Here is a 26,926-nt window from a genome sequence, read left to right as displayed (position 1 = left end):
TGATTCTTTGAACACACGTGTATTAAAGAGCAATTTTATATTCCATTTATTAATTGAAAAACAAAATTGAAAATCTGCTTGTATACACAGCCACTGAGATTAAGTACAAAGAAATGACATTTGGAGAAAAAAGTTAAAAATGCCTCGCTTTCATACTTAACATAAAAAGTAAAACAAAAAAAACTTCAGTGTCTACAAACAGAAGCCTAAAAGTTGACCATCCAGAAGGCAGGACTGTCCTAAAAGGGCTCTTCGACAACAGACTTTCACAGTTTTACGCCAGCACATTCAGGGTTAGGGAGATCCCCGTGGTTGCCAATTCATATTAAGCACATGTATAAGAATCCATAAAAAGGCTTTTACCCACATGATTAATACTATATTCATGAAGCTGGCCTAAACTGACTGACAAGTAGCTTCGGCCTAATCTAGATGTACCATCTCACAAACATCTGCGTGAACACACACACAACAGAAATCCTCCCTTTCAGACTGGAACAGTGGAAACCGGAGTTCATTCCTGCCATCAGCGCATTTCTCTAGCGAGCTTCCACAGCCGAAGACCTTTGGGGACAGTCCCGATAGTGGAATGTAAATTAATGACTGGGGGAGGGGGGGGAGGGGAATTAAAACGATAAATCAAAAACAAAAAGACCCAAAAAAGAAACCTCCAGCCACGGACACCCTTCGCCTGCCGCTGCGTTTACCGGTAGTGGCGGGGAGGGGGGCTGTGATGCTGTATGGGGAGACGCCGGGGCGGCGGACTATGGCGAGACAGAGAGTGGCGATGCGGTGGGGGGGACTGGTACCGAGGGGGGGACCCCCGGCTTTGGTAAGGCGAGTACCGTCCTCGGGACCTGGAGCGAGACCGCGAGCGACCCCAGCTTGAACCTCGCTCTTCGTGGACACGGATGTATGCCGTCTCCCCCTGCAGGAAAGACCGGGAAGAGGCAGATCAAAAAACGACAATGGTTTGTCATTCACAGCCCATTTAAAAACATGAATGTTATACAAGCCTAAGTCGGAACTGATCCAATTGTTCCTTGATGTTTCTCCAAATCAATTAACCTTTAAAAGAAATTTTGAAGCTTTTCATAAAAAGCTTGCCAAACATTTTAACTGAATAATGCGAAAATGACAATACTCACAAAATACTTCCATCTCTGGTTCTACAGAACTTTATTAGATCACAGTAAAAAGGTATAAATGAATGAAGCTTTCAAATTAGTGTACTCACAAAATACTTCCATCTCTGGTTCTACAGAACTTTATTAGATCACAGTAAAAAGGTATAAATGAATGAAGCTTTCAAATTAGTGTACTACTGCCAAAACACTGTAGACTGGGAACAGCATAACCCTAAAAACTGCTCCTGCTCAGAGCAGGACGAGTCCCAGAGAGCCACAGACTAAAAATGTGAGTTTTATGAGTCACAGAAAAGTTATTTTGAGAATAGTTTTGGCCCCTGTAACAAGCAATTTTTTCAACTGATCGTTTGAAATTTTTCAGTGATCGTTTGAAATGGAAATGCCATAGCCCCACGTGGAGAAACACCGGTTCAAACCACGGCAACGGACCGCACGGCCGTGAAACCCGAATAGCCACCTGGTGCGATCGGAACTCAGTCCTGTCCAGTCTGCGCAGGGCGTACTCCATGTCCTCTCTTCGGAGGAACTCCACCACCCCTTCCCCGTCCCGCTGCACGTCCGCGAAGCACACGTCCCCCGCTTCCCGCATGTGGTCCTTCAGGTCCTGCCAGCTGCCCGTGGGAGGCAGCCCTTGAAAAGGCAAGAGGAGGATGGATTCACAGGTCTTGCTCAACTAATTGCTTACACTTCTATAGAGCTTTTCTGGACACTCCACTCAAAACGCTTTACAGGTAGTGGGGATCCCCTCCACCACCACCAGTGTGCAGCCCCACCTGGATGATGCGATGGCAGCCATAGTGCGCCAGTACGCTCCCCACACACCAGCTCTCAGTGGGGAGGAGAACAGAGTGATGAAGCCAGTTCATAGAGGGGGATTATTAGGAGGTCATGACTGGTAAAGGCCAGGCTCATTCCTGCTGAGCTTCAGTGGGCTGCCAGCTGTGAGTTACAGGGTGATACGGCTGCTGGCACTCTTTACAAGGTTTGTCATTTGTCAAAAACCTTGGCACCGCTCAAGCAGCGGAACTCAGCACTTTCAAACTGAAAAGGGAAGGGGAAACAAATCTTCCACATCAAGATGCACATTTTCACTCACCAGTCACAATGACTCTGAACTCTGATCTCCGAGTCGGGGGGCCAAACCTGCCCCTGGGGCCCCCTCCCATCGGGCCGGTGAACTTAGAGGCGGAAGAGCGAGGGTACTCCACACGCAGCTTACAGTCCCCAAACCCGTAGCCATTCCTCCCATACACTGCGTCCTCCGCGTCCCTAGATAAAGATGAGAGCCAGACAATCAGTTCCCTTCCTGCTGAAAAGTATAGACCAATGACACCTCACACCTCCACACTGTCAGAAAGTACCTTTTAAACTAGACCTACCCTAGACCATCCTCCTACATTTGTTTCTTGCAAATATAAGGCAATAAGCCTGGTCACTCTGCAAACTTGGTTGCAAAGCCTTTTGTTTGTGGATACAAATTGTCAAATTTATGAGTTTTATAAAAATCGCCTGTGGTGCTCATCTGACAGTTCAGCAGAAACCACATCAGCGAAGTCAGTTGTGCGGCTTGCTAAGGGATGAATTCCGATCTGATCGATAACTAAAACAGTTCCCTCAATCGCATGTTCTTCTGCTCTTGAAGAAGCGAGCCACATGGGGTCCTATTCCCTGGAAAGGGTCTTCCGGCTTACCGTGGGTCCTCAAAACGGACAAAAGCAAAGGGGATGGTGCCCCTGTTGTTCTTCAGCTCAATGTCTCGAATCTTCCCATACTTGAAGAACAGATCCTCAATGTCTCGCTCCTGCACATCGATCGGAAGGTTCCCCACATAGATCCTTCCATCCGCCATGGCTCTCCTGGGACCAGCCCTGGCACCACAGAAAGGAGAGGGAACAATCGAAACCGGCCCCAGCGCACGGAGCCGCTCACCGAGTGACCAACAGCTGGGGAAGCGCTCTGACGGAACAGGTTCTAAACACTCATGGGACTGAATAAAGGTCCTCACAGCTGTTACTTCAAATCAAAGGTCACTGAAAAGAGCATGCAGACAACTGCAAAAGCCACTTTCGTCAATACAAGAGACCCCTCCAAATACAGACAGAATTGTCAACGCATGGGACAGATGAGCTACTCCGTAGAGCCATTTAAATCCGAAGCTCAGTCCAGGGGTGGTCCTTTTCAGCCACAGTCCAAGAAGGTTTATGAGTCCAAAGTTGGTCTTAAAATCATTTGGAAGAGCGCTGTTTTGGCCACTGATAGATGTGATCTCTTCAATTTGGTGGTTCAGTGAGCATCTGAAATGGAAGACCCCACCACACTAAAGCTCTCAAGGCCTACATGTGGCAAAACAGTGATTCAATGGAACCAACCTACTTACTACACTGATCAAGTGTTGATGCACATAGGAATTTTGATCATTACAAATGCTGATAATAGGTCTTACAGGCGACCTGTTACATGTGCAGGACTGTGGACTGTGTGGGACCTGGGTCAGATACCCCCGTTTTTGTGCATACAAAAGTGACTAGCTGAAATGGGCCATACAGTCTGTTCTTACTTCTGTAGAGGGAAGTGTGTCCATGAATCTGTTCTTTTCTGTGCACGTGAAACAATATGAAATGCAATTCCATAGATAAAGGCACAGTAATCCCAGCTGTGAGGTATTTCAAAAAAACACATTTCCCCCTCTTATTCAAAACAGAGTGCCGTAAGCTTTTTATTGAAAAGGCTCCTGCACCCTTTGGGTGTGAAAGTGGTGTCCCATCATTCCACTCAAGGGATAAGAAAAAAAACCTATCAGGTGGTGACAGCAGTTTTCCAAGAAAACAAACACATTGTGCATTAGCATTTACCCAGAATGCAACTGTGAGCACATGTAGGAAAATCCGTATATTACTTTCCATTAAGTGAAATTTGCATATCGAGAAGGTATAATTTTATAATTCCGCTTACTGTAACTTATAAAATAAACCCACAAGTGTCGATCAACGTAGTTTGTTCATATTTCGCATCTAGATTCCCGACAGGTTGTCCTTACTTCCATTCATATCAAGTCGCTCGTCGATAACAGCACAGAGAAACAGCTACGGTAATGTTGTACCGTACTATTATTACGACTAGATTAAACTGGGGCTTCATGGGGTCTAGTGTAACATTTCATCCCGCGGTAAAGTACGGTTTCTCCGATTCAACACACCCAGTTTTAGCCTGCCAATTCAAACCTGCTGCACCCATACGTGTGTTAAAAAGACAGCGCTTAGTTTGTAAACTGAATATACTAATGCGACGCCTGCAACAATCCGGGTACTGCAGGGAAATAGACTCAAACAGGTTAGTGGGGGGAATTGCTAGAATCATTTTAAAAATGGTGTTTCAGTCCGTGTGATGCCCGGCCTCCAATTAACAGCGTCTTCTCTCTGCCTCCAGTTCCGGGGCTGCTACACGCCAGAACCCCGCGGCGGAGATCGCATGCTCCCGGAAAAAAAAAACACCGCGCATCTCCGGTCCAATTTCCCCCCGAATAACCCCCACCTGGACCCTGCTTTGTGATCGACACCGCGCATCTCGGCTTCCTCGACCCCCTCCCCCCCCCCAGCAACCCAGCCAAAAAAAAAACCCGAAGACCAGCTTTTCTTTCAAAAAGGAAAATATCCGCCTGCCTGGTTGCGCACAGAGTCGGCAAGCTAGTTGGCTAAATCCCTTTGTTGAGACCGATCCCGCCGTCCTCCCGCGTCTGAACTCCACGTCCTACCCGCTCCGCGATCGACGACGGCGGCTCCCCCAGCCTCCCCCAGCTCCTCTGTAATAAAGGATTTTTTTTCCGTTTCTGGGGGGCAGAAAAACCTTACCACGTACCCGCGTCTCTCCGATGTGTATGTGTCTGTGTATCTCAGAAGCCCGTCTCGGCTCGGGTTGCCTCTCGCTTCCCCCCGGAGCAGGAAGTACTAGCCTGGCCGCCTTCGGAGCCCCGCGAGCCCGCCTCCTAAAGGTCACGCAAGCGCAACGGGGACCGCCCTCCGGACGGCTCGCGACAGCACCGCCCCGTCGTCACTCGGACGTGCTCGGCTCCGGCGCGGTGACGTCACTGCGCGCCAGGTGGCTTGCGCTGAGCGCCCGCACTTCCCGATCTCTGTTCACCTGTCCTCCCGGAGGCCAGCGCATAGAGGAGATGTTCGGGAACAGGTGGTCTTCCGCTCTAACAAGTCTTTAGTGAGGTTCCCGGTACCGTCTGTAGCGCTGCAAGCGGAGCGTGCTGTAGCAAGAAGCAGTGCACTTTTTTAAGTGTAGAAGTGTACAGGAAGCCGTGGTGACCTATCTTGTCCGTTCAAAAATAGAAATATTTTAACGCTCACGTAATCTCTATGAACAACAATGCAAAAAATATTACGAACATATTTTGTAGCTACACGTACACTTAATCTGGGCATTTTACCGACATATTAGGCGGTTTAGGTGGAGGAATAGTGTCTTGACACCTCTTTTAGGTCCCATGCAGTTAAGGGAGAAAGATTCTTACAGAAAAATGCATTGCAGGGTCTCATTGAGACATAGTCTCCCTTCTTACTTGTTAGTCAAACTAACTGAACGGATATTCTACATCCCTGCTTGAAAACAACACCATATCACCCTGCAACTCATAACTGGCAACCCACTGAAGCTCAGCAGGTGTGTGCCTGGTCAGTACCTGGACAGGAGACCTCCTGGGAAAAAACTAAGGTTGCTGCTGGAAGAGGTGTTAGTGGGGCCAGCAGGAGGTGCTCACCCTGCAGTCCATGTGGGTCCTAATGCCCCAGTATAGTGACGGGGACACTATACTGTAAACAGGCGCTGTCCTTTGGATGAGACTTAAAACTGAGGTCCTGACTGTCTGTGGTCATTAAAAATCCCAGGGAATTTCTCGAAAAGAGTAGGGGTGTAACTGCTGCATCCTGGTCAAATTTCCCTCTGCCCTTTACCAGTCATGGCCTCCTAATAATCCCCATCTGGCTTCGTCACTCATAGCTGATGTGAGGGGAGCGTACTGGCGAACTCTGGCTGCCATCACATCATCCAGGTGGGGCTGCAGATTGATGGTGGTGAAGGAGAGTCCCCATTACCTGTAAAGTGTCCAGAACAGCGCTATAGAAGTGTAAGGAATGATTAATTATTATTATTATGTGAGAGGGTACTTTCCGTAGCTGGTGTTTTTGTTACAAGACAGGCTGGCCATAGTCCTAGGCAAACTGACATGCTAGTGTTTTTACAGCCTGGGACAAACTACTGTTTCACGACGCCATTGCCTTAAACGTAATCAAAAATGTATATGTGTGTAGTTTTCAAGAAATAATATTCAGAGATTTTTATTTTCAGAATTTGGTGTACATTTTTAGGGGAGTATCCTGTTATGGAATTTATTTTTATCCCGATATTATATAAATAATAATGTATAACGTGAAAAAACAATAACATTTGAATCGATCATTAGGTACTTGCCTAGCTGACCCCTGATTATTGTTTATTGATTATTTGTATTGATTAGATTATCGAATGTCAGCTATGTGCAAAAATGGGTAAAAGAAGGTTGTCCATCATGACAGCGGACAGAGCGGTACAGCGCTATTCCAACATTTCACCAACAGGGGGCGCCAAACCCGCAAACTGAGCGACACCTGTTTAGCGGGTATATTCAGGAGCTGCGACGGTCATCCTATTAAGTATGAAATTCTTGACGAGATGAAAATCATTTTCATACGCAGGAATAAGCAGTATTCTACATTTATTATACACCGTGAAGTATACATACATTTTCCAATTACATAAACAAAGCTCAGTGGACATATTACGGTAATAAGGTTTTGCTGATGATAGAATGAACCAATAGATGGCACCAGAGCTTTTTAAAACTAACGATCTGCAGATGTGCATTAATGAATACGCAGACCCTTGAATTTCGAAGAAGTAGCTAGTCAGTTTGTCTTATTTATAATAAAATTTTAAGCGCATAAATAAAAAATACTATTTTGTTCCGTGCAGTAGTCATACGCCCCATCGGTTTACACCTTCGAACATATTATTGCACATAGAATTAAGACGAAGGTATTTTATGATTAATAACACTAAACATGCGTTTCCTATCACAGAACCCCATAATGCTGGTTGTTTTAAATAACAACTCAAACATGTTAATGACTTTTAGAAGAAGGGAAAACGAATTCTAAGATATTGAGTACAGTAGATAAAAAGACAACAAGAAACTAGTCATCTGTGAGTAAGATTTTTAAAGACAGCGCCACATTTCAACCACGACGTCTCTCAGTGGGTTGGAGGCCAAGCCCAGCCACCTCCTCGCAGTCGCAGAGTCTGGTGGACGGTGCTCTGAGGTGTTATGCCGTAATGACTCATTCGTTTGTTTTCGTCGAGCTGTTTCCCATTATAGATCAAGCGCTGCTGGCTCCTGGGCACACCTTCCTGGCGAGTTACTCTGTCACAGAAATCCGACACCCCCTCGTCTGGGTGGAAGGTGTAGGTCCGCGTCTGTCCATTGTGTGTGCTCAGAAAGATCTTGCTGGGTGTTGGTTTGGGTTCGGTGACCAGCATCATCACGGAGCTCGCAGGCGACAGATCGTAGTCGCTCAGCGTCCTGTGGTCCTCCAGCACTGTGATGTGCCCGTCTCCGTTCACCGCGAGCTTTTGGGATGTTTCGGGGATCCCGGCCAGTCGTTTGACCTCCTGCTTCAGCTCAGTCACGGTGGCGCTGGGCTCCAGATCAACGGAGCACACCTTTCCCGTCAAGAGCCTCACTGTGATCTGCATCCTTTCTCTACAATGCGTTTTCTGAGAAGAAACAATCAGTAGTAGCACGTTCAGTCAAGAGCAGAAGGTCATATTAAAAGAAAACGTTTTCTTGTGCCTTTAAAACGAGAGAATATTAATAGAGCAGTGACTATACAACTCTTTTATATATACTTTTATCTCTTCCCAATCTGTTCTCCGACTTGTCTGTGTCAGTCTGTGCCATTTCACAATTACACATCTGCTGTGTAACAAAGAAGTAGTAACATGACAACATTTCACTTCATATACTGTACAAGATGGCTAAGAAATCATGAAATAGACATGCATTGTATATGTGTGGCAGTGTTGTTCTCTAAGATACTTCACATAGACATTGTCCTTATTCAGTGAAAATAATTTCAAATTACCAATCTATAAACTGTGTGAAAGTCTCTGTGCTCACGCTGCTTTTCCGAAGTTGACCTCTCTCGTGATGCCCTGTGTTGTGCAGCAGGCTGGTGCTTTTTAAAGTAGCGGTGACGTCATGTGGAATTCACCGAAACAGGCGGGACCGGAGGGTTCATGCAGCTTTGAGCCGTCAAAGCGCCACCCAAGGGAAATTCTGATTTGGGAATATCCCTTAAAATAATAAACCTGTATTCTCCCCGATCCTTCTCCTCGGCCAAGATCTGCATTAAAATATTTGCTGTAAAAGTGTTCTGAACGATTGTTATATAAAAAAAGGAACATGAATGCGGCAGTAGTTGTGCTACAAAAGTTACTGCAGTATTAGAATGAACAACTTGCGCAGATTTATTCCACCAGCAGGGAGAAAACTGCCAGGAGAACTGGAAACAGGGCTGCTGGATTTATTTGACGATGGACTTGATTTAGATGCGTTATAGAGCAGTGCTGTGTAGACATCCGGATGCTATAAATCGAGCGCTTACTTAACGGGCCATGGCGCGGCGCTCTTTCTCAGTAAGGGCCGCTCAATAACCTGGAAAACAGGTTAAAGGCAAAGAGGCATTTCACGACGAACTTCACAGATCCTAGGTAATCCTCTATCGGAGAAATAGAAACTGAAGAATATAATGACGACTACAATAATGCATTTCCCGTGAAGCGTTGTCAAACACTAGAAAAAAAATAATCTGTAGTCTTCACATTGAATAGTATGTACTGGGGTTTTCCCAAACCAGCTCACCTCAATAATCTGGCAGGTTTTGCATGACTGTGGTCTGATGTGCACATATAGAGCATTTTATGGATTGGGTTAAGGATCACGTGTGTTTGTACTGCACAGTAAACAGACTAAATTATTATTCTTTAATTAATATTGCATTCAGAATTTAAATTTTAAAATGGGTGTATAGAATGTGACCACACATGGGCTATCTGCTAACCCCTTTTCAGAAATATTGAACAATTACATGGGGACGTTAATTGTAATATTGTGAATAAATTAATTCTGAATTGAGCTAATTGGGGCACGAGTTTATCAGCAGTGCTGAGATTTTGAAGACCAAGCAGAAAATGCATCAGATAAGGATTTAATCAATTCACATATATTTTACATTTAGATTTTTATTAGTTCCGCCCATTATGTAGAAAACTACAGCAGCTCTGGTTTTAAAAAACCTGTTCCAGAAAGCGGTGTATTTCCACAAGTAAAATATTGGCACTTTAGGAGGAAATGCTTAATTTGCCTGTCCATCTTCTCAGAGTGACCTGTTAGATTATGTGTCATTCAGTTACACGGTAAACTCTGTTGTGGCTAGTGTCTATAATTAGGGCAATAATACAAATCTTTAAATATATGCTAAGTCTTATTTTTAGATTCTAGAGCCAGATATTAAAAAGAGGCTGGATTTAGCATAAAGAAAGCAATTAAATAAGACACAAAGGAAATATACAGAAAAAGCTTTTTAAACAATTTTAAACAGTTCTGTATATCATGTCTTGCAGGATTACAGGAATTGCAATGCTGTCTTGACCCTTCAAACTCTGCAGTGTCCTGATGACAGTGTACACATTAACTCAAGCTGATAAAATCAGTTTCATCTTCTGTTCTTCTCCCTTGTTTGAGGAACTGGTCATAGAATGTTTTATTGACATTAGTATCTCGGGTATCTGTTACAGCACTGGCATTCCATTGCTGCTGTTTTGTACGAAAGGTGTTTTGTAAAATCCAGCACTGAATCCACTCCCATGCTTGGCATGATTATCAATTTTGTTTTGTGCTTTTCACAACAACAACAACAACAACAACAACAACAACAACATTATCCTAAAGTGCCTGAACACAGATAAAAACGTTACATAGTGTTGGGAGAAAAATCAGTAGAAAATCATAAAGCTGAGAATTTCAAGATATCAAGTTCACAGATATTTTATACCCGTGAATGTGGTGATCAAAGTCAGATTCTTTGCGTTAACATACAGTAAGTGCTAGGATTCTCATAGGTCTCCCTTAAGTGTGAACAGCGCTAGGTTCGTGGGCGAGTTCAGGGTGAATATTTTAGAAAATGGTTTAATCTACAATAATGAAAATGTTTTGTAGAAAGGAATAGTCATGAAATTTCATAAACATGGTAAATTACATATTTTGACACATACACAGTAAAGTAAATAACAGACAATTCACCAATAGATGTTTCTAGATAACTAGTACTAACTAGTGCTTATTTATTCAGAAGAAAAAAGTTGAATGCAATCCGTTATTGATAACAGTGGCAAAAAATAATTAAGGTTAAGGTTAAAAGTATCTGGGGCCCTAGGTTAGAGTCCGGACCTGGGATGCTATCTGTGTGTCGATCAATTGCTGTTTTGAGGCTGGAGTCTTTTGTCTGGGACCATTATGAAGTTGTAAACCAGCCTAGAATCTGACCTTCAGCATGGTGGCATGGACAATGAAGCAGTACAGGGAGGTTACATGTGATTACATTTGCTCATAAAGGGCTTAATTAATATAAACAATTACAGTGTTTCATACTTCATACTGTCTACTTATCTCTCCAAAGCAATGTGCTGTTAAGCTAGGCAAGCAATTTTTTTTTTTATTTAAACCTAAAAATCATCAACAGTGTCTAGTTTAAATGCAGATACAGTTTTGGATTGGTGTTTTATAAACACCGGTTGAGAAAATGCTTCCGTATAGTAGGAAATTTCATTATTAAGCGCTTATTGCCGACTCGTTCAGCTGTACATAACCTAGTTTATTTTTTCGTGTTAGAAACAACCAGCACAACAATCAGACTTGTTTTTGTTATGTATTTCATTCCAGAGATCGATCGCTGTCGCAGTCTCAGACGATTAAGCCAAGAAAAATGGAAAACGAAAGCTTTTGAAGATGGAAAACGAAAGTTGATGATCAGATGCTGAGTGACGTAGAGAAGGGGGCAGGACTTCACTGTAAAACAGCTTTTAATAAACAGCTGTGCAGCCACAGTACTGTAGCATTCGAGGCAGAGACCGAGCACCTGAAAAGACCTTCGCGGCAAAAGACAACCTTTGACAGCCGATCGAATTTTATTCTGTGCGCTACGACTTTATTTGAGATAAAGGTATGTTTTTCTTCATCACTTGGTAACTTATTGATTACTTTTTGGTACTGTTAGGTATTCCATTTTTAATTCTTTATGAAATTCTAAATGAAACAAAACAAATAGACAATTAAAGGTTTAATGCACTAATTGATTGAAGAACAGTCTGTAAAGTCTGTGAAGTACCGAGAGTTTTTATCGTGCATTTATCGTGAGATTTAACGTCTTAAAAAACAGAATAACAGTTAAAATGCAACTTGTGCTATTCTAGTTCAGATCAACTGTTTCCGGCTTGTAAATTTCAATAGTAAAATATCAATAGTACACAAATACTTCTTTTTTTTTTACCAAAATAGCTTCTGTTCAATAACTGAAGCGATTCACATCTAATTCTTGTAGAACAATTACTTCAAAAGTACTTATGAATAACTGCTAATTAGTTGAGCTTGCGATAGGATGGAGATGATGGAATTCAAGTAGCTCTGAATTCTGCACCGTTTATAAGTCGCAGGACTCTTCAATCTGACCACTTGCACGTTTTATTAGTTCATTCATTAGACCTTGTGAGTTCGCTGTTCTCCGGAAAGGAAGGCAGGACTGATCTTTCTGTTGATTTTCTTAGCAGCGGCTCAACACATCTGCTTGCAATGGAGCTGACAATCAAATTCATCGGAGGAACGACTTTTTACCTGTCTGTAAATCCGGGCGTCACCGTTGGTGAGCTGAAGCAGATGATCGCCCACAGGGCGAACGTGCTGCACAGTAAGCAGCGATTATCCGTGCAGAACGGGAGCAGAAGAGATCTCGACGACGACACGAAGACCCTGAGTGCATATGGACTGAGATCCGGAGACGTCGTCGCGGTTCTCGTCATCGCCGAGCCACGACCCTTCCAGATCTTCCTGAAGAACGACAAGGGTCATACGCACACCTACGACGTTACCCCTGATATGACCGTGAATGAATTTAAATACAAAGTTCAAGAGGTGGAGAGAGTTCCCGTAGACCAACAAAGGCTCATCTTTGAAGGCAAGCAGATGGAAGATGGCAAGACCCTGGAGTATTACAATATCATGCCAGAGTCCACTATCTTTTTAGCGCTTCGTCTGAGAGGCGGTTAATTGTTATAGACGAGCTTGTTTGTTTCCCACTATAAAGACTTCTCTCGATGTTTAACGTACTAATAGTACCATTCCTGAGCGAAAAATAGACTTCTGTTTGTATTTTTTATTGAAGCGGGGGTGCTAATTGGGAGCAATTTCTTGATGACGGTTTAAAATGCATGAAAAAAATACTATATGACCTTTGTCTTAATGCCGTATTAATTTATAGTAAACTTATAAAAAAGGTCTTATTTTTTTAAGTTGTATTCACATTTCCAAGATGTAAATTATTATTTTTTCATTTGGTTTCCCGTGGTTGTATTAATGTACGAACAAGAATAGAAGTCTGTGTTTATCAGTTTAAACCGGGGTTCACTAGTTCTGTTCCTGGAGAGTTTTAGTGTTATAGGGCACATGTTTTTAAAGACTGACAACTAATCTGTTCAGTTAAGATAACACTGGTACTGGAAGGAAGCTTTAGTGTGCTATTTAGATTTCAGTACTCTCTATAAACTATTACATTTAAAACTAATCAATTATTGTTTATTTGATCACAATGAAATTGTCATTTAAACATTGTTAATTTAATGTTGGCCTACATACAAAATATGCTTGGCTGGGGCTCTCCAGGACCAAGGTTGGGGAACCCTGACTTAATATGTGTTTAGGTAAGCTTTTTTCAGGATCATTTTCAAGAATTAAGTTTTTGAGTGACAGTTTAGAACCTAGGATTAACAGCAGGAGAATGAGGATAAGACATTCCATGTTTAATGACATTCTGAGCATCTTTGTGGACTGTGATTTTTACAGTTTTAAGAAATCCTGCAAATCTAGGTGTTACAAGCTAAAGAGATGATAGATTCACTCAGATTGTATACACCAATATTTAAAATTGTATGCATCATACTTTCTAGAAATTATTTGTTTTCCAGATCATATGAAGGTACTGGTGGCATCTGCTCTCTATATGTTTGATTTTACTGTGTTTAAGATTAATGCTTGTATATTGCTTATATTTTAAATAAAATATAGTATATAGATAAAAATCCATGGAAATCAATGTCTGTGTCCTTGTCTTCTGTCTTTTCTGCATTATCAGGGCTTATTCATGAAAGATTGGAATTACCCAGCAAATGAAGGTGGATACCTTTTTTTTTAATTATGCTGGATTTTGTTATTAAAATTAACTCATAAAAATAAATGGCAGAAGTCATAACATGCTTCAACATAAATAACATTTTAATGCCGTTTTCTGCATTATGAGGCACTAAAATCCTATTTGTATTTGCTAATTATTTTACTAGTAAGAGACATGCTCCAGGAATAAAAAAATATATATAATTCACATAATAAGTCAATGTGTCAGTACAGTGCACCAGGATCAACACTTTTATGAAAGGTTGATAAGAAAAGAGTTTCTAGAATTTCTTTTAAACTTCAAAAATGTAATATAAAAGAATTTTTCTGAGAGCTCAGACTATTAACCGGGGTTCCCAATGCTGTATGTGTTTTACACGCATTATTTTACATTTTCTTTCAAACCAGGACTAAAAACACTAACTTGAAAGATGGAAGTACATCTTATTTATTGAGTCTGAAGTAAAACAATAGCTTGTTGGGAAGTGGTATAACAGACAATTTTAGGTGCTATTTAAGTGTCACACTAAAGTACAAACAGTATAAGATCTATCAACCTACATTTAGGCCAAAACATGAAAACCGTAAATGTTATCAGTGGTAAAGTATGATTAAAGAAAAATATTCATTGTAATATGGTCACAAGCACATAAACTGTGCTGAACTCGTATTAATCTTTAAGGTCATGTCTCCAGTGTACTATATGCTTTAAGTCTGATTGAAGGTGAACAAACTCATTTAAATAAGAAGGTGCATTTTTAATGTCAGTCTTCATCAGACAAAGATTAAAAAGTTTACTTTTTTAACTGTTTCTTCCAAGGGACCAGGAAAAGTAATATATTCTGAGGATATTTTATTAAGAAGAACAATGGGAAAGCATCATCAAATTGGCTTATAACCTGTTTGAAAAACTAGTAGCAAATTGCTCAGCATTGCATAAGCTCGCTTTTGCTTTGTATGCGATTACATCAATGTTATATTAAGATGATGCTTCCTGTTACAATACTGAACTTCCTGACCCTTCAGTGGGGGAATTTCATCACTGTTTGTGCAAGAAGGCCTTTTGCTTTAAAGATTCCAAGTCCACCTCCGTCTTTGGTGGTAGACTTGCAGTACATAATCCAGTAATACCACATACAGTAAATGTAACTTTCAGTTGATTTCACTGTACTCCAATAACGTATGTTAATACTATCTTTTTAGAAAACCGCACCGGGATTACTGTACTGTAATGTTAAAATGAACACATCAGTGCTGTAATTGCTCTGAATTGTGATATTTATTGGGACACAAAGCGACCTAGCTAAGGTGCATTTAGACTCTGGGAAGAAGAAGAAAACCACGCACTTGTTGAAAATCTAAATGAAGATGGGGACAACATAGAATCAAGCACTGAAGCTCCAGCAGCGTGATGAGTCATCGTACTGTGCAACCCACGTCTAATTTAATAAGCGCGCCTCATCGTTTGCAGTGCTAAAAATGCCTCCTTAGAAAACGTTCAGATTCATTAGTAAATCCGTTTGTGAAACACCTATGGTGGTGGGACGACTTAGCTCTTCTGCGGAACCTGGATAAATGTTCTGTACCGATACGCTAATCGGGACAAGACACCAGCTACCTGCGGAGCACAACGTATTAGGCTATAGAAACGTTATCTTTGTGATACGCCGCACTTAGCAGGTGTGGCAATTTCAAGTGAAAAAGACAGGGAAAGGAAACTGAAAGTCTTCCGAGCTCAGAAATCGAAACTTTGCTTTTCTAACGCGACGTGACGTGAAGGTAGTGGGCAGGACGAGACTGCCTGTGGAGAAGCTTGCTAGCAGTTTCGTAGATACCAGCTGATGCTGTCGCAGGGCAGAACAGACCGCCGCCCGGTGCTGCTTCTACATCGACTTCTACATTTCACAAAAAACTCAAATATTTTGTGAACGAGTAACTCTTGTATGGGTTCTTTTTTTTGTGTGCTTGCTATAATTTGTAAGGAAGTATCCGATCACAGCTGCAGTAAGAAAAAATCTCTTTTCAGATGAGGATTTAAAAAAAACGGTCATTTTTGACATTTCATTTCTTTATAATTCTGAGACTCAAATGTATATTATTTTCTTATGATTGCATAATTCCGGGACTAAAATGAATATTTATTATTGTGATTGCACACTATAATCCGTGCGAACACCGATTTGAGGTTTCATAGTCCCAATAAATTGCTTTGCAATAAAATGGTGTTGAATCCACCACCTCTGGATTCAGTGTCGTATCTGGGTCACGGACCCGTCCCACTCCGTCATGATTTTGCACGTTTAATCCAGACATACTCCGTTGGGCCCCTGAGCAAGGCCCTTAACCCCAACTGCTCCAGGGGCGCCGTATAAATGGCTGACCCTGAGCTCTGACCCCCAGCTTCTCTCCGTCTGTGTGTCTCATGGAGAGCAAGCTGGGGTATGCGGAAAAGACAAATTCCTAATGCAAGAAATTGTATATGGCTAATAAATTGATCCCATCTCTTATTCTGGATTCGCTGTACAGAACCCGTTACTTTTGAGGATGGCACGGGGTGGTATTCCTCTATCGCTGTGTACTACTCAGCTCTGGCACTCATTCATTAAACATTGGCGGCGCCAGAATGTACAACAGCAAGCACCACCCAGAAGGCGCCCCATGCAGAACTCAGAGTAGGACCCAGGAACTGTGAGGCAGCAGCGCTAACTATCATCCCACTCCACTGTGTATCGCCCTTCACAGCTCTGCAGCATTAAATCTGCCTGATCGCGATGATCGCGCTTTTCCTGAAAGTTGAGTGTGTAGAGCACTGCTGAAATGTGCAGGCTAGGAACATCGGAAGCAGCAGCAGGGCCAGAACTGGCCCTGGACAGGACTACAAGGCACTGGCCACGTGGACGCTGTAGTCGTCCTATGGTCTAAAACCTGGAGATACGCTGATTGTGCATAAAAAAGCATCCCTCTCTCTTCCATTAATGTTCAGAGTCAGACACATACGATCTCCCAAGATGAAATGCTGAAGAAGTTTAAGGAAAACATTTTTAGAAGGGAGGGAGGTGCCTACCTAAGATCGGATATTTAAAAACCTGCTGCTTTATTTTAAGTGATGTATTAATTTGATTAAGTGATGTATATCATCTTAAGACCGTACATAATCATAAATAGTTAAAGGGTATATGGGCTTTTTTGTTAGCCTGTTATGAGAAAAAAAATTGTTCGTTAACAGTCAGATAGCTACTATATTCCCTTATCCTCCCTTCTGTATTGTCTTCTCCCAATTAAAACATAATGAACTCCTACCAATGGATACACCCTGGATGGGACTCACACCAGGATTTTCCCAGAAGCCAATTAACCTACCAGTATGTCTTTGGACTGTGGGAGGAAACTGGGGCACCCAAAGGAAACCCAGATAAACACGGAAGAACACACAAACAGCACCTCAGGAATTGAACCAAGAGACCCAGTACTGCAAGACAGCGATATTACGCAAGTGGGCATTGTGCTGCACACATGGAGTCTAATTCTTACTAATCCTGAATTACACAATGTCAAATTGAAGAGAAGTCTATGCATAATATCAATCTGTCTGCTGATTTATGCATAAACACTGCCCTCTGTTGTTAGGAGAAGGAATAAAACATGATGCTCTCTTTCTGTCTCGTCATTAAACAGGATGTTGTCCTTTCCTACACAGACAAGAACAATTTATTTTAAGATTAAAATTATTGGAAGAATCACACTTATCATACAACAAAGTAACAATACAATGTGGAAAATGTAATAATCTAACAGGATAGAGTAAAGGTTTACTCAAATGTCTAGTATTTTCTTTTCAACTCTAGCATAAAGTAATGTTTCCAAAGGCTTACAGAACATAATCAGGATGGTATACAAATAAAGCTCTTGAACCTAACCACAAGGAAAACAAGTCTTTTTATTTGTAATGTTTGAAGTAAAAACCATTTTCCATTAGAAATAATGTACATTTGGAGACATAATAAAAGCAAATGTGACAAGAGAACAGTTAGGTTTATATATTTTAATTTTTTGTAATGCTTCAGACATCTGTGAAATTCAAAATATCTGACTAAACTGGTTATTTCACATAAACTGTCACTATCCAGGTCCAAATAACACTCAAGATTTGCCTATACACATGAATGACTGAAATACTAAAACCTTAAGCGTCATCGCTGATATTTTTCAGGTTAAAATAGAGATTAACTAGTGGTTAAACAAATATGTTCATCTTTATTTAAGTTACGTGTTAACTATGACCTTCCTCAGAAGAAATAAGTTTTACAAGCTGGCCAGTGGACGACATAAGGCCCTCAAAGGCGAATGATGAGTGGAAGTCACATTTTTTAAGTCAGTCTCTGTCCGTTTAAATGATAAATTATAGACTTTCAGTCAACGCGGAGCCAAATTCAGATTTCGAAAGCAGTTCACTGAAGTGTTCTCCCAGTTGTCAATCCTCCTAACCAATTATTTGCTCTTTTCCCATTTGCGGATCACATCCCTCTCCCGCCTCTTTCAATTTAATCCACAGATGGTACACGCAGCAGGATTCAATCAGAGGGCCACTGTCCTGGCCTGTGTCCCAGTGTGTATGTTAGTGTTACTACACCCTGCAAGGCCTGTGGTTAAAGACACACTCTGTATAATCACCACACTCTTCACCCAATCCAGTTAGCTGATGACCTTACTGGCCTCATTTCCGCACTGAAGCGAGGTAGGCATACCAAAACAAAGCCACAAGGTTGGCAAAGAGCACCCGAAACTGAAAAACAAACAAACAAACAAAGAAAATCAAGTTGTTAATGTCCAGGACACCATTTAATCGAAGACAAATTCAATCCCTTAAGTCCAAGTGTCTACATCTAGGACTCACCTGCACGGGAACATAATTGATGTTGACAAACTGAAAGGGGGTCCAAACTTTCCAGTTCATCTTCAGCGCCGACCAGTACCCTGTTCTCAGTTTCTCCTGGAACGCTGACCAATTCTTACCCTTCAAAGGCAAAATAAAGTGGGGCTTCAGATCACAACAGTCCAATTACTTATGACTACCTGTGTGGGAAATCATGCTCAGGCAGACATTTCATCCTGTGCCAGATATGTACCATGGGAGCTCTATGGCATGATTCTCCAAAAGGAAAAAAAAAAGGAATCTCTCCCTCAACGTCAGCAAAACCAAAGAGCTGGTCATCGATTTTAGAAAGCAGGGTGGGGACCCCACCCCTATTCACATCCATGGGGTGGCTGTAGAGACGGTTAGCAGCTTCAAATTCCGGGGTACCCTCATCACTAATGATTTAATATGGTCCCAGCATGCAACTGGAGCTACAAAGACGGCACAATAGCGCCTTTGCTTCCTCAGACAGTTGAAAAAATGTGGTCTATCTTCACTGCTGTCCTTACAACTTTTTACACGTGCACTATTGAGAGTGTGCTCACGTGTGGTATTACAGTGGGGTTTGGCAGCAGCTCACTGTCTGACTGGAAGGCGTTACAGGGGGTGATCAGGTCAGCCCAGTCCATCAGTGGGGTACAGCTCCTCTCTATTGTGGACATTTTTACAACTCGCTGTCTCAGGAAGGCTGGAAGTATTGCTAAGGATACCAGTCATCCTGGTTTCTCATTTTTCTCCCCACTTCCCTCTGGTAAGTGTTATAGGAGCATAAAGGCACAAACTTCCAGATTCAGAGAGTTTCTTCCCACAAGCTGTCAGATTACTTAGCTCTACTCCTACCACTGGCTCACATTGATGTGTTTTTCTCACACTGCTTGGCTGAGTTTTTTAAAAGTTGTACGTTATTTAACTTGTTGTTGCTGCTACTGTTCCGTGTTTATGTTTTGGATGATTCCTTTAATGTCTTTGTAATGGAGCACACATGCAAATAATCATTTCCTCGCACTAGTGCACAGTGAAATGCACGTGCCAAATAAACTGAACTGAAGGACAGAACCTCCGGCCCCCTGGGAGGCAGACTGACCTCTAACATGTTCATGACGAGGAAGAAGAGCAGGAGGAAGGCAGGAGAAAAGACGAGGCGATCCAGGAGCAGTCTCTTCAGCATGCAGTACGGTATGGAGGTGGGCAGGAGCAGCTCCAGTAACTGGTAGAAATAGTGACTCACAGGGCCCGTGACACACAGCCTGGAGGAAAACCAACAGGTAAAACTCCCGTCATGCTTGGACTCATTCTCACGGGGCCACACATCAGGCTAGACTTTCACTGAATCATGCTAATCTAACATGCACTGAAATGACTGCAATAGCCTAAATTAGAGAGCCCAATGAAAAAAACACATAACATTCTGTAATAAATGTAGGCAGCATCCCCAATACACATCCCTTGATCATTCTTTTAGAAAAATCAGAAACCAAGTGAAAAAGACTGGAGGACTCCGGAAAATCCAGCATACCCGTAAACTGCAAAGCGAGCAGGTCCTAAAAGGTCCAGCTCCTTTCCCGATTTGCCAGCCTTGTCTCTTCCTCTCCTCTCCAGGGCTTGAGACAGCAGGTTCCCGAGCGCAGACAGGATACCGCTGGGGGGGGGGGGGCGGCACCGTCAGTACAGCGTTATAATGAACAAACGGCCTCGCGTTGCGTCAGATGCTCAGATCAACCTTCCCCAGCAGGGGAACACGATGCAGGGCTTGCTGATAACGTCGAAATCCACCACTTAACTTTAACCAGGGGAGGATCTCGGCAGAGTGCTAACAGATTGGCAGAGGATAGGGGTGGGAATATGGGTCGGGGTGCAAAAGTCACTTTCGTGTTAGAGGTGTTCTCGCGGATTCATTTTAATCTAACTATATCTCACGTCCGGTACTCCCTTTTCTCACTTCCTATACATAAGTAGGTAGTTCGAGGTGCATCTGCCTTAAAAATGATTATATTGACTGAGTAAAGACACGTAGGTTGAAACAACAACAAAGCTACACACTTACCAACAGCGTGTTGCTTACTAGATGGAGAGGTTTTGGCTACTGTGTCACCAGTTTCACAGTACCAGCTGCTTTTGAACGATTTGGTCACGTACGCTCAACGTGGGAAATACATTGTCACCGTACCAACCGGTCCCTAACTTATTTTGCATAAACTGTCATCGGGTTTGTGCACATGGGAGAATTTAAGAACAGGTAGCGTTTGCCACCCTCCTAAAGTGGTGGATCCGTTTAGGTTCAAGCGCAATAGTGACGAATACTGACGGAAAACAAACAAACAAACAAGCAAACAAACAAACAGAACAGCAGAAAGGACTATTGAAATCAAGTGTTTGAAAACTTCAAGAAACGAAGAGCAGTGTTCAAGTCAATCAGGGTCACCGAGACTTACCTGGTCACGGATTTAGTGAGGATCGGGTATTTTTTCAATAAATTCAAGTACTGCTGCAGCAGACGCTGGTAGAAAGCCGAATCTCGGATAGGCACAGACTCCACCGGCATTGTAACCCCCAGTAAGCTACAGACATTCACTTACAAAGACCCCCTGGTGCAAAGCCAAACCGAGTGGCTCAGTCTTGCACATCACAGTGCGGACAACAGAAAACACGCCCCGTCTACCGTATACATTATAAAAGATGAGCACTTGCGCCTTTCGTGCATGTTTGGATTTTCAGCAACACCATCTAATACCATTACATTACAACATCTTGAATACCGTGGCTAAGCATTCAACATTTAGTTAGTTGCTAGTATAAGCTGTGGATTTCTATATTTAAAATAGTATGAGATCATGACATTATATGGTCGCCACGGGTTTCTTTCAGCAGAAAAACGGCTTCCCTTTTTAAAGCGGTAATGTGAAAGGATGTGGCATGACCATGTGGGAGGGGGGACCAACGCCCGAACTCTAATTGGTTCAATTTTAAGGACGCTACGACGGGGGCGGGGTTTATTCCACGTGGGGGCGGGGATTGAATTAAACTCGCGGGTTCTGAGGTCTTCTCTCGCGAGAAATGGCAATCAGCGCGCCAAGTTCTGTTCTGTGAGAAGTAAAGATCGCGTTAGTGCTGATATTTTATTTACCGTATAACTGAGCTCGATTCATAATTATAACTGCTGCATTGGGGGGCATGCAGTCAGTTTGATTCCCCCCCCATAGGCAAACTCAGATCTTCAGAGGTGCGCATTTAAATTCTAAGATTAGAACCCGAAGATCCAGTTCTTACTGTGTGCATGTGTGGTGTGACTGTCTCAGTGTCTGTCATCCCAGCTGCATGCACAGTGTTCTATTAAAAACATTGGTTTCAAATAAGACATGGTTCTACAAAACAGCGGGAGGTTTAAAGCCGACCGGGGACAAGGAGGTGACCAGGAAAATCAGCAGTAAGTTAATTATTTCACTTTTTTTATACGACTGTGCGGGAGCAAAATAGCACAATGGGAGAATTAAACATAAATGGAGCTTCACGGCGATTCCTTTTTTTAGAGGAATTTCCGAGTTCACTGTAGTATGTTTAGTATAACAGTGTTTTTTTGTGTGTCCTCTTCAAACTTCTATCCCCACTAGTTGCATAGTTGGGCAAACCATTTGGTTGACTTTTCCGACAAGTTTTTGCGCTGCATGCATGCTTTTGATCAGAGTTGAGCTCAAGCCTGAGACTGAAGGGCGTTCTTGGTACTGTCAGCTGCCGACTGTGGCGTTGTCACCTATGGTAGCCCGGAGACAGAGTGTTATTGCAATTCTCCGCAGGGATGAAACCACCTCCTTGTCAGCCCTCAAGCGCCTGGAGCGCAGCCAGTTTACCGACGAGATGGATGCTCGCTTCGGCTTCGAGAGGATGAAAGAGCCCGGGGAGAAGACGGGCTGGCTTATCAACATGCACCCGGTATGCCCGGGTTTAAGACTTGCTTAAGACTTGAGGCCATTTATTGTAGGAGCTGGGAGCTGTGAGGCATTGTTCCAAATTGCTGTACCTGCGTTGTGGCCAAAGGGATTCTGGCACCAGAAAACACCTGTGTGGGCTTTCGGGGACTCTAATTAGCTACTAAAGTATGGGGCTGAATGGCAGCATCTTGTTTGCAACCTTTCCTATATTATTAGCTGTGTGTTTCCAGTGAGTGTAGGCTTAAGTGAATATAAAGTTCTCTGGCCATAGAGCGAGTTACTATTGCAGAGTGCCAGCCATGCCCAAAATAGGGGCATTTGTGACTTCAATCTAGAAACTCCTCATCCCTCATGAAGTTCTCTTAATTAGACCCTTTACTTTCTAATTATTTTTATTTTATTTTTGTAATGACCTCGGATATCTTAGGGCTAAGAAAACAACATAGCAACATAGATGCTGATCTGTGTATATGCATGCAAGTTACTTGTTCACCTGCTGTGACTTATGATTTACACTGTGTGTCTGCAATGCCCTGTGTCTGTGCAGGCTGAAGTGCTGGATGAAGACAAGAGGATGATCAGTTGTGTAGACTATTATTTCATCCAGGAGGATGGCAGCAAATACAAGGTGAGGACAGTGGCTACAGTATGTACAGTAATCAAGGTGTGAGAGATCATTGTATATAAACCACAAGGCTTGTGGTTCAAGGATCATTGTCTTTTTGGTGGTTAGAAATCCTTAAAAGATTTCATTCTTCAGTTCTCTAAAGGGATTAAAGCATTAAATGGTAGACCTTTACAGTTTAACTTACAAATGACAATGCCCGAGAGTTCACTGTCTTTTGTTGAGCTGCTATGAAATATTTATTTTCTTATTTTTGTAGCTGAAAGCTTTTCTCTAAATGTAAATACATTGTCTTGAATATATAATTCTACCTTATTTGTTTGTGTGTAATTATTTTAGTTTAACATCTCATTCATTCCAGGTGGCGCTCCCATATAAACCCTATTTCTACATAGCGACTAAAAAGGTGAGTATATCTGTTGTTGAGTTTGATTGTGGTGGGTCCTGGAGCTCGTTAATGCACAGAGCGATGACGGAATCAGTATTCCAAAAGTAAATTGCTGGGGCTAGCAGTTATTGATCTTATTTTTATTCCAGAAACAGAATATCAGCTATCCATATTCCACACAAGCAGAGAACAGAAGGGAAGGAGCCAGATATATTTTCACGCCGCTATAACAGTGCCTCATTTTCACCGGAACGCATGTCTGTCTGTCTTGTGAAACAGAACTGCGAGAGAGAGGTCATTTCCTTCCTGTCGAAGAAGTTCCAGGGGAAGATCGCGAAGTTGGAGATTGTTCTCAAAGAGGACTTGGATCTGGTGAGTCACAAAAAGAAATGTGAAATCAAATGAAAATCAGGCGTTTGTCCTATCGACAAATATGTGCTTGGCTTATGCAGGTTTATTCGCCTTTCTCAGTGAGAAATGCCATGTTTTATGTATAATACATCTACAAAGGTCAGCAATGTTAGGGTGTTTTTTAACACACCATCAGGTTTAATAATTCTGTAGAATTGCACAGTTTTGATGTTTCACTGGCAGTGATGCAGTTTCTCAAGCTGTGCACGCAGTCAGTACAGCAGTGCAGCAGTGGGTCACTGTCTTGGTGTCACACACCCCTCTTCACAGCCCAATCACCTGGTGGGTCTGAAGAGGAGCTATATCAGGCTGTCCTTCAACACCGTTGATGACCTCGTCAAAGTGAAAAGGGAGATCTCGCCCGCTGTGCGCAAGAATCGGGAACGAGAGAAGTCCAATGACGCCTACACTGCCATGCTGTCGAGGTACTGATATAAAAAAACACTCGGAAGGTGGCTCTGTGGCTAAGGATCTGTACCTGTGGCTGGAAGGTTGCTGGTTCAAATCCCGCAGCCAGCAGAGGAATCCTACTCCGTTGGGCTCCTGAGCAAGGCCCTTAACCCCAAATGCTCCAGGGGCACTGTACAATGGCAGACCCTGCACTCTGACCCCAAGCTTCCCTCCCTGTCTGTGTGTCTCATGGAGAGCAAGCTGAGGTATGCGAAAAGATAATTCCTAATGCAAGAAATTGTAAAGGGTTAATAAAGTGAAGTTATGTTATATCCATATTCCTTCACATATTATTAATGTTACTTTAAGACCTGATGAAGCTGCAAAGTGATAAACCTCTCTGCTCCAGGGTCAGTTACAGTACTGTGTCATCATCTAAAGTAAGATCTCTCTACCTCTCTGCAAACCTTCCTATTTGGGCTGGTTTTTGTAGTATTTGGCGAATCAGTAGGCTCTTGTCTTTCAGTGCTCTATCGGGGGGCAATGTGGTGGCCCCAGATGAAGATGGGGCTTCGAAGAAGATCACAGACCAGCTGGACAATATTGTGGACATGCGGGAGTACGACGTGCCCTATCATGTCCGTCTGTCCATTGACCTCAAGATCCATGTGGTAAGTGTTTGTGGTATGGCTGGAAAATGAGGCTGATGTCTGGGCAAAAGTTAATAATAATTGCTTACACTTATGTAGCGATTTTCAGGACGCTCCACTCAAAGCGCTTTACAGGTAATGGGGAACCCCTCCACCACCAGATGTGTAAAGCCCCACCTGGATGATGCAACGGCAGCCATAGTGCGCCAGTACACTCCCCACACACCAGCTTACAGTGGGGAGGAGAACAGAGTGATGAAGCCAGTTCATAGATGGGGATTATTAGGAGGTTAAAGGCCAGGGGGAAATTTGGCCAGGATGTGGAGTTAACACCCATACTCTTTTCGAGAAATGCCCTAGGATTTTTAATGACCACAGAGAGTCGGGACCACAGTTTTACGTCTCACTTAAAGAACTGTGCCTTTTACAGTATAGTATCCACTCACTATACTGGGGCATTAGGACCCACACAGACCGCAGGGTGAGAGCCCCCTACTGGTCCCACTAACACCTCTTCCAGCAGCGGCCTTAGTTTTTCCCAGGAGTCTCCCATCCAGGTACTGACCAGGCTCACACCTGCTGATCTTCAGTGGGCTGCCAGGTGTGAGTTGCAGGGTGACATGGCTGCTGGTAAGTTTTAAAAGCAAGTTCTGCTTGCTTTTAAAGCCGCAGTGCAGAGTGTGAGCATGTGGCTGGGTATGGAAAGCTGATCTTTGTACCATGATTTGTGTTTTTTAGGCTCACTGGTACAATGTGCGCTACCGTGGCAGTGCCTATCCCCCCGAGATCGTGCGCAGGGATGACCTGGTTGAGCGGCCGGTGAGTGTCGCTGAGACCATGGGGGCTGTTCTCCTCAGTGTCTGAAATTGCAAGCAAAGCAACCAGTCTTATCTGGGACGTTGTGTTTCTGAAGGTGCTTGTATTTTTTTAAAATCACATGTTGTATGTGTGTGTGGAGATCTCTTGATTTTGAACAAGACTGCATGCTTTTCATTTGGTACAGAAGACAATTGAAAGCTTGTTTTTATATGTTGATGTTGTCATTTGAAGCTCATCGCATTTAGGGATGATTAATACCCTTAGCTTAATAGTGGAAAAGGTCTTGATTTGGAATGCTAACCTGTCCTGCCTTTTGCTGCTTCCTGTCACTTTGCAGGACCCTGTTGTGCTGGCCTTTGACATCGAGACCACCAAGCTGCCTCTGAAATTCCCCGATGCTGAGAGTGACCAGATCATGATGATCTCGTACATGATTGATGGACAGGTGTCTGTGATACTCCTCTCTGTAATAGTATTCCCAAAGAGGTGTTTCTGGAGTGCTTTTCCACAACTTAATGCAATAATGCAATATTTTTATTTATTTATTCCAGTACATAGCTTAATTTCGCCTCTCATTTCATGTTGAATATGTTTTGTTGCTAACTACTTCACAATGTGGGTTACATGAGTATTTTTGGTTCAGCAGTTAGTTTTAATATCTTCATCAGTTTTTTTTATTTTCTTTTTATTGATTGCCTTATTTTTAGGCTTGTTAAATGTCATTGTAAAAACTAGCCATCCTTTCTCTTGGAACAGAATTCTAAACGGTTTAGCAACTGTTAAACCCCAAACCAGTGTGTACTGTGACTAAGCGTGAGACTTTGTTTGTGTGACAGGGATACCTGATAACAAACAGGGAAATTGTCTCCGAGGATATTGAGGACTTTGAGTTCACCCCCAAACCAGAGTACGAGGGACCCTTCACCGTGTTTAATGAGCCTGATGAGGTGAGAGGATTAACCTACGGTCAGAGACGTAGGGGTTGGGAGATGACAGTCAATCAATTGCTGCTTTCTGGTTTCAGGCCAGTTTGATCCAGAGGTGGTTTGAGCACATCCACGAGACCAAGCCCAACATCTTTGTCACCTACAACGGAGACTTCTTTGACTGGTGAGT

At 42.8% G+C, this 26,926-nt stretch overlaps 4 protein-coding genes and 1 pseudogene across 8 annotated transcripts in view; 2 read left to right on the top strand and 3 right to left on the bottom strand.

The window, feature by feature from the left end:
* Positions 1 to 22: 22 nt before the first annotated feature.
* On the bottom strand, positions 23 to 5,150 carry srsf9 (serine and arginine rich splicing factor 9). 3 transcript variants are annotated; one of them, XM_088935453.1, is made up of 5 exons: positions 5,004 to 5,150; positions 2,840 to 3,016; positions 2,245 to 2,417; positions 1,606 to 1,778; positions 23 to 928 (listed from the first exon to the last, which is right to left on the bottom strand). In XM_088935453.1, exons 2-5 carry the CDS (start codon positions 2,995 to 2,997, stop codon positions 704 to 706), a joined length of 729 nt encoding a protein of 242 aa, XP_088791579.1. In that variant the 5' UTR covers positions 2,998 to 3,016; positions 5,004 to 5,150; the 3' UTR covers positions 23 to 703. The 3 variants fall into 3 exon arrangements, with proteins under 3 accessions (XP_088791579.1, XP_088791580.1, XP_088791581.1); XM_088935454.1 differs by having other exon boundaries at positions 4,997 to 5,131; XM_088935455.1 differs by lacking the exon at positions 5,004 to 5,150 and adding an exon at positions 4,808 to 4,895.
* A 1,736-nt stretch (positions 5,151 to 6,886) lies between these two features.
* LOC148819016 (polyubiquitin pseudogene) lies at positions 6,887 to 8,388 on the bottom strand (annotated as a pseudogene). The gene is made up of 2 exons (XR_016094349.1): positions 8,330 to 8,388; positions 6,887 to 7,961 (listed from the first exon to the last, which is right to left on the bottom strand). The product of XR_016094349.1 is annotated as a polyubiquitin pseudogene (transcript).
* A 2,960-nt stretch (positions 8,389 to 11,348) lies between these two features.
* isg15 (ISG15 ubiquitin like modifier) lies at positions 11,349 to 13,605 on the top strand. Of its 2 annotated transcripts, none has more exons than XM_088936137.1 (2): positions 11,349 to 11,467; positions 12,072 to 13,605. In XM_088936137.1, the coding sequence occupies exon 2, from the start codon at positions 12,094 to 12,096 to the stop codon at positions 12,565 to 12,567; it is 474 nt and encodes a 157-aa protein (XP_088792263.1). In that variant the 5' UTR covers positions 11,349 to 11,467; positions 12,072 to 12,093; the 3' UTR covers positions 12,568 to 13,605. The 2 variants fall into 2 exon arrangements, with proteins under 2 accessions (XP_088792263.1, XP_088792262.1); XM_088936136.1 differs by having other exon boundaries at positions 12,069 to 13,605.
* A 3,998-nt stretch (positions 13,606 to 17,603) lies between these two features.
* pxmp2 (peroxisomal membrane protein 2) lies at positions 17,604 to 21,226 on the bottom strand. The gene is made up of 5 exons (XM_088935879.1): positions 21,034 to 21,226; positions 20,118 to 20,240; positions 19,686 to 19,848; positions 18,581 to 18,700; positions 17,604 to 18,469 (listed from the first exon to the last, which is right to left on the bottom strand). Exons 1-5 carry the CDS (start codon positions 21,141 to 21,143, stop codon positions 18,401 to 18,403), a joined length of 585 nt encoding a protein of 194 aa, XP_088792005.1. The 5' UTR covers positions 21,144 to 21,226; the 3' UTR covers positions 17,604 to 18,400.
* A 731-nt stretch (positions 21,227 to 21,957) lies between these two features.
* Positions 21,958 to 26,926, top strand: part of pole (polymerase (DNA directed), epsilon) — a 29,735-nt gene continuing 24,766 nt past the window's right edge. The window contains exons 1-11 of the mRNA XM_088935738.1: positions 21,958 to 22,025; positions 22,393 to 22,528; positions 23,075 to 23,155; positions 23,514 to 23,558; positions 23,820 to 23,912; positions 24,222 to 24,376; positions 24,868 to 25,012; positions 25,730 to 25,810; positions 26,148 to 26,255; positions 26,647 to 26,757; positions 26,835 to 26,920. Coding sequence (XP_088791864.1) covers positions 21,958 to 22,025; positions 22,393 to 22,528; positions 23,075 to 23,155; positions 23,514 to 23,558; positions 23,820 to 23,912; positions 24,222 to 24,376; positions 24,868 to 25,012; positions 25,730 to 25,810; positions 26,148 to 26,255; positions 26,647 to 26,757; positions 26,835 to 26,920 — 1,109 coding nt within the window. The remainder of the gene's footprint in view (positions 22,026 to 22,392; positions 22,529 to 23,074; positions 23,156 to 23,513; positions 23,559 to 23,819; positions 23,913 to 24,221; positions 24,377 to 24,867; positions 25,013 to 25,729; positions 25,811 to 26,147; positions 26,256 to 26,646; positions 26,758 to 26,834; positions 26,921 to 26,926) is intronic.

This window comes from Atractosteus spatula, chromosome 17, assembly GCF_055471065.1.
Source record: "Atractosteus spatula isolate fAtrSpa1 chromosome 17, fAtrSpa1.hap1, whole genome shotgun sequence".
Lineage (NCBI taxonomy): Eukaryota > Metazoa > Chordata > Actinopteri > Semionotiformes > Lepisosteidae > Atractosteus > Atractosteus spatula.
Note: the sequence above shows the minus strand (reverse complement) of the source record. Positions and strands in the feature narration are given on the sequence as shown.